This window comes from Plasmodium fragile (assembly GCF_000956335.1).
Source record: "Plasmodium fragile strain nilgiri unplaced genomic scaffold supercont1.170, whole genome shotgun sequence".
NCBI classification, from domain to species: domain Eukaryota; phylum Apicomplexa; class Aconoidasida; order Haemosporida; family Plasmodiidae; genus Plasmodium; species Plasmodium fragile.
In genome coordinates, this window is record NW_012192750.1 from 1 (window position 1) to 7,761 (window position 7,761).

Consider the following 7,761-nt stretch of genomic DNA (forward strand, 5'->3'; position numbering starts at 1 on the left):
TACAGAAAGAAGGGGCGGGACGGTGCGGTCAGGTAGCGGCAGGGTAGGGGCGGGACGGTGTTAGAGAGCGCGCACGTTGTTAGAAGAGGACAAAGACAGGAAGAAAGGGGGGCGCACTCGGTGGACTGCGTAATCGGTGGACGGAGGTGATAGCAGTACAACTTGTATTTGTTGTTGCCGTCATCTCGTCCGCCGTTACGCTCCGTCATGTCGTGTACCCAGTCGTCGTCGCTACCGCTACGGCTACCGTTCCCGTCGTGGCCGCTGCATCCCACGCACCACTGTCACACCACTGTGCGGCCGCTACACTGGTCATCGCAGCACACACAGACCTCGTCTACACTCGTCTACACAGTGGCCAACGGTGCGAACGGTATGCTCGTCGCTACCGGCGTGGCGGCCGCACAGCGCCGCTACACCGAAGTGGGGCAGCAACGTGTGGCAGCGAAGATGTGCCACGCTGTTCCGCCGCGTGTTCGTGTTGTGGCGGCATGCGCATCCATATTCGGCCGTACGACCCGTGCGCGCGGCGTATGCGTATGCGGCAGTATGATCCGGTATGCGGCCATGGTCGGTATGGGCCATATGTTCGTAGTGTTACAAATCGTATTGTTACCTGTCGTTTCAGTTGCGTCCGTGTTCGCGTTCTTCTGCACTTCCTGAAACGCCTCCTTTGCTCGCTGCAGTATGTGGTCTGTGGCTTGCGCGACTTTCTCAAGTATCTGTGTTACTGCTCCTTCCAGCTGCGTCTCTGCTGTCTCTATCTTCTTCTTCCCTGCTTCGCTCAAACGGTCTTTGAGCGTTCCCCCTTCTGTGTTCCCACCCTTAATAGGTTTCTGCCCGGGGTCCAGCTGCTTAATGTAATCTGTCCATTTTGTTGTACACGGCATTGCCCTTTCCATTGCTGCTATTTCGTTCATTATGTCCCCGTGCTGCATGAGCCACTCTACTACTTTCAAATTTATCGCGTGTGCCCACCTTCGATTCTCGCCGTACCCACATGCTGTGCATGTTCCATCTATAACAGGACCATTGATTGCTCCCACTCCATTTATGCCCGCGCTTTGCATACTCTTGAATGCTATCCGAGAATATTCTACACCTCTCCTGTATCCTTTTTGCTCTGAACAATATTTTTCTTTCAGTAAGTGTCCAAAGATATTTACCACTTCACACCTGAACATATTCTGTTGTTCCTTCGTCATGTGGACCCCTGGCCCCGTCGCGTGTGCACCTTTGTCCGACCAATTTGCGAAGGCCCATGCAACACTCATAACTCTGCACCGTACCACATCTGCTACGGTTTGCCCCGTATGATTGTCATGGCCCTTGCCGAAATCATTCCAACCAGTATTATAACAGTTTGCCCCCCACGCTTCGGCTAGTTCGTTGTTTGCCTCCATATGTTCCGTAAATGCCTCCAACACTTGCTTCCAGTTGTTCCATGCGTTATCCTACATGTTGCACATGAACATTAAAAAAGTGCCCATGGTCACATGTTATCTATATTGTTGCACATAAATACATATACATTCTCACATGTATGTGTAAGTGCCCGTATCAACAAAGTCCTCTTATATTGATTCCTGTGTCCTGCCCATCGCGGCACTGGCTGTGTAATCGAACTTACATCACGTGGGGTCACCACGTACACCGCGTTACGCCCTTGCTGCACTATTCTTTCTCCTTCACACTCTTTGTCCGCGGTGTCCGCCATGTTCCCGTTCGCGTGCTGACGTCCTACGGCAACTCCCGTACTAGGTCTACCACCAGCACCCCCAGCAGCACCAGATGCTGCCGTGCGCGTTGACCGCGTCTTCGTTGCTACCGTCGTTGCTGCCGTCCTTGCCGTCGCTGCCGTCTCCGTCACCCCGTTCTCCGTCAACGCCTCTCCGTCAACGCCTCTCCCGTCAACGCTTCTCCGTCACCCCGTCTCCGTCAACGTCTTCTCCGTCAACGCTTCTCCCGTCAACGCCTGTTCCGTCAATGCCTCGCTGTCACGTTGCTTGGACAATCCCGTTCTTGTACTCGGAGCGACCCTTTGCTCGGAGAGACAATCTCTACCTCCGTTCTTACCCTCGGCACAATGCTTACTCGGCCACTTCGTCGAATCGTTGTTACACTTGGCCGCGCTTGCTCGACGCGTTTGCTCGGAGAGACAATCGTCCTCCTTGTTGCCCGCGGCACAATGCTTACTAGGCTACGTCGTCGAATCCGTCTTATACTCAGCCGCGTTTGCTCGGAGAAAAAATGTGTACCTTCTTACACTCGGCTACAATGCGGTTTACCCGGCCGCGTTGTTCGACGCGTGTGCGCGGAGAGACAATCTCTCCTTATACTCGAATGCGGAGTCGCATGCTATATTTGTTCTGCACGATACCCGTAGAATGCACGTGCTCATCTTTTAATAATTAACTTCACATAAAGGAGAATACGACCCGTTCATATTATTCATGTAAATGTACATTTTATATGCATTTAAGCTGTACCCACCTGTTCCTATGGTCATATGAAAAGAAGTTGACTACACAGAAAAAGAACAAAACAAGGCAAAAGGCAGCACAAGTAAACAGAAGTAAGCAGAACAGAGCAGCAAAAAAAAAAAGAAGGTATGTAATAGTGCAAACAAGAAATATATGTTGTATGTCACATAATGAAGTAAAAGTGGTGTACGGATAGCATGCGTTATTTCCGACTCATGTGCCCCGTCGTCCGAATGTCACAGTTGCTGCAATAGAGCATCCACATATAACTCCCTATCCTGCAAACTGCGTTCGACTTTGCACTGTTCTATGACTAATGCCAGGATCAGTATCCATGTGTGAGCGGTTAACGGTTTTTTCATATGCGGTGGCTCATGCAGTTGCTGGGGCGGTAAATCTGTCACGCGTAGCATATCGTGTGCTGCCATTACTTTTTCCACGTCTAAGTGTTGTTCTACGCGAGGTATGTCGCCTTTGTGCGATTCTGTCTCCTCCTCTACATTATTCAACAAATGTTGGAACGACGCCTCCTGGCCATACATACGCATTTGCCGATGTTGTTGCGCTACCCATTCTTTCCATGCATGCAATTTCTGCGTTTCCATGGTTGCGGCTGTCCTGTGCTCACCGGATGCTCCGTTTGCCACCATGTGCTCGCGCAGATATTGTTTCCAATCCGCTTTTAATTGCAAAAACCACGGCTGCGTCGTGCACGCCCGCAGAATATGTTTGTTTCGGTCAATCCAAGGGATCCAATGGGTATGCCAGTCGTGGGCCGAGTTCGCCTGCCTGTGGTTGGAATGAGCACGACTCTGTTCTGCATCTAACTGTATGGATTGCATACAACTCCATGGATCGTGGTCGTGTGCATGCGGTGCACAAGGGTCCGTGGCGAACTGTATGCTTTCCATACACCTCCATGGGTTATCGTCGTTAGGTAGACAGGAATCCGTTGCGGTGGGATCCCGCGTTAGGCGGCTGTGGCTTGTCGAATGGCCGGTTGTTGATTCCTCGTTCGAAGAAGAAGCCGGGGAACTACTATGTCCGTTGTTTCCCCCCATAAACTGTTCAACGAGTATTTGCAAATAGTCGTCGTTGACGTTTTCCCACTCGGCTGTTTCGCATTCGTGGAGCACTTCTAGATGTAGCTCGATAATCGTGCGCCTATGCACGCGTGGGGGGCGTCGTCCGCGGCGTCGTCGTGCGGCAGCAGACGCAGGCCGCCTATCCCTAATCATCGTGTACCCGTAATCGGGTGGTGGCGGCGCTCCTCGTTGTAGATGCGCCAATATGTCTTCGTCGAGTGGCGGTGACGGCACGTTACGAACGGTGCGATATGTTCGTCGTCGTTTGGCGAGGTACGCAAAGTACTACAAATAAAAGGAACGAGGACCATGAGGAAAATGCATTTGTTGGCATCATCATGTAAGGAAGCTCCGTAGAAACACACTCTTATGGTACATATTACGGATGAACATATACGGCGTCGCGTATTTACTTACCTTCCAAAGGGAATAACCAAGGAGGGCGACGGTGACGGCGGACAGGAAGAAGAGTACGGGAGTAGTGGCGGTAAGGACCGTACCGGTTAGGTCGGGGACATCGGGACCATTATTCGGATTCCCGGGTGTACCGGGGTATTCAATGGGATGATTAGAAGTTCCCGCGTGTAACGTGGGTGGTGCAATTCCTCCTCCTGGATCATTCGTTTCCTTTGATGTACGCGTTAATTCAAGTCCAAAGTCGCTGTGTGCTTTAGTACCATCCGATACCCATTGTTTTATTTTCTGTGCGTCCTCTTTTTCTGCTGTCTCCCAGTTTTCTATAGCTTGAATCTCGTCCTGGACGGCTTTCTCTTGGGCCCGACGAGCCTCCTCCTGGGCTTCCCTATCCTTTGCCTCCTCGTCTGCCGCACTATGTACGCGCCCCACAGCTGCAGTGGGCTGCGCATGCTCCGGATTCTGTATTGGGGTACGGGCTGCATCCTCTGTGCCTGAATGAAGGGTAAGTGAATGTGATGAAACTACAGTTTTGTGCGGTCGTTGATTGACTACACGGTCAGCTACACGGGTGGTCTGTAGCTGATGGTTGGCCACGGGGACAGCGGCAAGCGTTGGGGAGACGGTGCCACGGGGACGGAGGGGACGGAGGCAGGCGTTGGGGAGACGAACGGAGGGTGGCAGGTGCCACTCCGGGAAAAGACTCTCTCTCTGCCACACACAACACACACTATGTGTGTCTGTCGACGTCCGTCTAGGTCTACGTTTACGTCTACGTGGCTACGTGTACATCCCGCGGCCGACCCGTCGCTTGGCCGATCGCTCTCGCTCATTCGACGTTGGTTTTTCGCTCCCTGTCTCTCTCCCTCTCTCTCCGCGGAAAAGTTGTTTTTTTGTTTTTTTTTTGTTCTTGGGCCCCTCCAGGGCCATTCCTGGGAGTATGCATAAGTGCATTGTGAGGACCAGTATTGGGTATCAGTGTGCACGGCGCAGAGCATTACCAGCAGGGCGAGGTTCCGGGGATCCGCCACCTATGACAGCAGGAGGGGAACTCGTTATATCCTGTTGGCGTAGTAAGTTCTTCAACTCACTACAGGGAAGTTGTCCTGGCATAGCATGACGACCCTTGGAAACGCTGACACTAGACCCTGTATGGGTTTCTGTTCCTGAAAGAACACCACTGGAATCCTCGTTTTCGCAGTCTAACTCACCTTCCTGTGGCTTGTTACTTCCAGGGTTCCCACCTGTCCCGTCTGCGCCAGGTGGTGCAGCAGGTGCTGGAGAATCTGCCCTTCCTACTGCTCCTGATGTTGATGGTGCCGAGGGCTGCGGCCGTTTCTGGTCTCCTCCTCCTGCAGCTACCGGTTTTGTGGTTGCCGAGGTGGTCGTGGCTGGTTTTGTCACCGCTGCTGCTTTGGCGGCGGCTGCCTTGTCACGGGCAGTCTTCTCGATCAGTTCCTTTATTTTGTCTTTCACTTCCTCGATTGCGTGTTGTATTTGTGCGTCTATCTGGTCACCCCTTTGTTCGTGTTCTTCGCCCACAGAATCGTACGTGGGTGCTGGCGCACCTGGCGCCCTTAATCGTTGCTCCTCCTCGTTCATTTCTTTCTTCATTTCATTCAAAATTGCTTGTGCCTCCTGCCTCATTGCAGTCTTCGTGGTTTCATCTGTCTTTTGTTCTGACTCCTTTGTCATGTCGCTCCCTATGTTCAATGTTCTGCCCTGGCACCCATCGCTTATGCGTTCCTGTTCAAGTCTCTCCTTCATCTGTTCATTCTGCTTTAGCCATGTCTTCATCTGCTGCCTCATGGGCCAGTCCCCTAAGTGTATAGTGTTATACATACCCCGCTTACAATGCTGCTCGCGCCCAGGTGCCTTCATTGCTTGCGATATTTGGTCCACCACCCACCATGCGTAATATGTGCCCCAGTGACCTTCGCATCCGTGTTCCGTCAGTATGTCTTTGTATATATCCGCTATGGTGCATCTCATTATTCCCTTTATCTCCTTATTTTGGTCATCGTGGCTTGCGTTTTTCCGTGCTGCGTCAGTCCATGCATTTGCAAAGTATATCGCTTGCGTCATGAGTCTGCATATAACTCTCTCTTTGCGCCTGGTCATCTCCCTTGGTCGTTGGTCTGTCTTGCCATCTTCTGCTGGATGCTCCCAGTATGCATTCTCACAGGGAATAGCATTGTCGTACTGACTGTCATCTTTCATATCCGTAATAAAAATCTCCAGTTGTGTGTGCATATCCTTCCATAAAGCAGCCTGTGTTGAACACAATTCACATATATCTATGTGGTCGCACACGGTTATTCAGCAACCGTTGCAATCATGTAATTATATGTGTCCCTTCCTTCCTGTTACATGTAAATGTGCCGTATGCGGTATATATGAAGCAAGCACGTGTCCGAGATGCTGGTGCCCTGTAGTATGCTGCGCTTATACACACACATGTGCTGCCTTGTGCACACCGCCGCACGCGGCTTGTATGTATAGGAAATTACCTCATACGGTCCCTGTATGTTCCTTTCCTTTACGTATTGTGCCAATATATCCGCTAATTCCTTAGCCGACATACTTCTTCGTCTTCGATTAGCTCAAATATTACACACCTGAGTATTGTGCCAATGTCCCACTTGAATTATATTAACCGTCACATGGCCGCACTAGACCTTGTTATATGCTACCTTTACTCCTGATGAGTAATTGCTGGCCTGAACACATAACATGGGAACTCTATAGAGAACAAAACAACTATCTGCCCTCTATGCAAATCCACTCTTGAACTATTATTAAATGCCGCAGAAACCATATATGGGGCATGGCAGAGGAATAAATACAGGCGAAGACAAAAAAAAAAAAAAAATGTAAAAAAAAGAAAAAGAAAAAGAAATGTAGAAAGGAAAAAAAAAAAAAGTACGACTACACTACCATTCAAACACAACGCGTCATGAATAACGCCCGCTCCCGCCTGTCTACACCGGTGTCCACTAAACGCCTGTCACACACACGTTGTCTCTGTGTGCGTGCACAACCAAACCGCAGTAACAACATCAATTCTTCGTGCCGCCGTTGCTACCGTCGTTGCCGTTTCTTGGTCGCGCCCCCACATAATATGTGTATTCCTTCCTCCGCACCTCCCGCTCTCTGTTCCTTCTCTGGATCCTACCTCGAACCCCGTACTCGAACCGCCTTGCCCTGCCGCGTTGTTCGACGCGTGTGCTCAGCGAGACAATCGCTGCTCGTTCTTACACGCGGCTACCTCGTCGAATCGTTGTTACACGCAGCCTGTTGCGCTCGGAGACAATCTCCTTATACTCGAATGCGTATGCGCATTCTATATTAGTTGTACACTATAGCCTTAGAATGCACGTGCTCATCTTTTAATAATGAATGTCCCATAAAGGAGAATACTACCCGTTCATATTATTCATTTAAATCTACATTTTATATGCATTTAACCGGTACGCACCTGTTCCTATGGTCATGTTAAAAGAAGTGGACTACACAGAAAATGAACAAAACAAGGCAAAAGTAAGCACAAGTAAGCAGAAGTAAGCAGAACAGAGCAGCAAAAAAAAAAAAGAAGGTATGTAATAGTGCAAACAAGAAATATATGACGTATGTTACATAATGAAGTACAAGTCGTGTACGGTCAGCATGCGTTATTGCCCATTCATATGCGCCGTCAGCCGAATGTCAGAGCTGTTGCAATAGATCATCCAAATATAACTCCCTATCCTGCATACTTCTCTCGAGCTCGCATTCTTCGA

General features: G+C 50.3%; 2 protein-coding genes across 2 annotated transcripts; both read right to left on the minus strand.

The window, feature by feature from the left end:
- Positions 1-616: 616 nt before the first annotated feature.
- On the minus strand, positions 617-1,403 carry AK88_05591 (uncharacterized protein; the record flags this gene model as incomplete). Its single annotated transcript, XM_012483193.1, has 1 exon — positions 617-1,403. A coding segment is annotated over one exon (786 nt), but the record flags the coding sequence as incomplete, so codon positions are not given.
- A 1,001-nt stretch (positions 1,404-2,404) lies between these two features.
- AK88_05592 (uncharacterized protein) lies at positions 2,405-6,235 on the minus strand (the record flags this gene model as incomplete). Its single annotated transcript, XM_012483194.1, has 4 exons — positions 2,405-2,524; positions 2,915-3,631; positions 3,986-4,476; positions 4,984-6,235. The coding sequence occupies 4 exons, from the start codon at positions 6,233-6,235 to the stop codon at positions 2,405-2,407; spliced, it is 2,580 nt and encodes an 859-aa protein (XP_012338617.1).
- Positions 6,236-7,761: the final 1,526 nt, after the last annotated feature.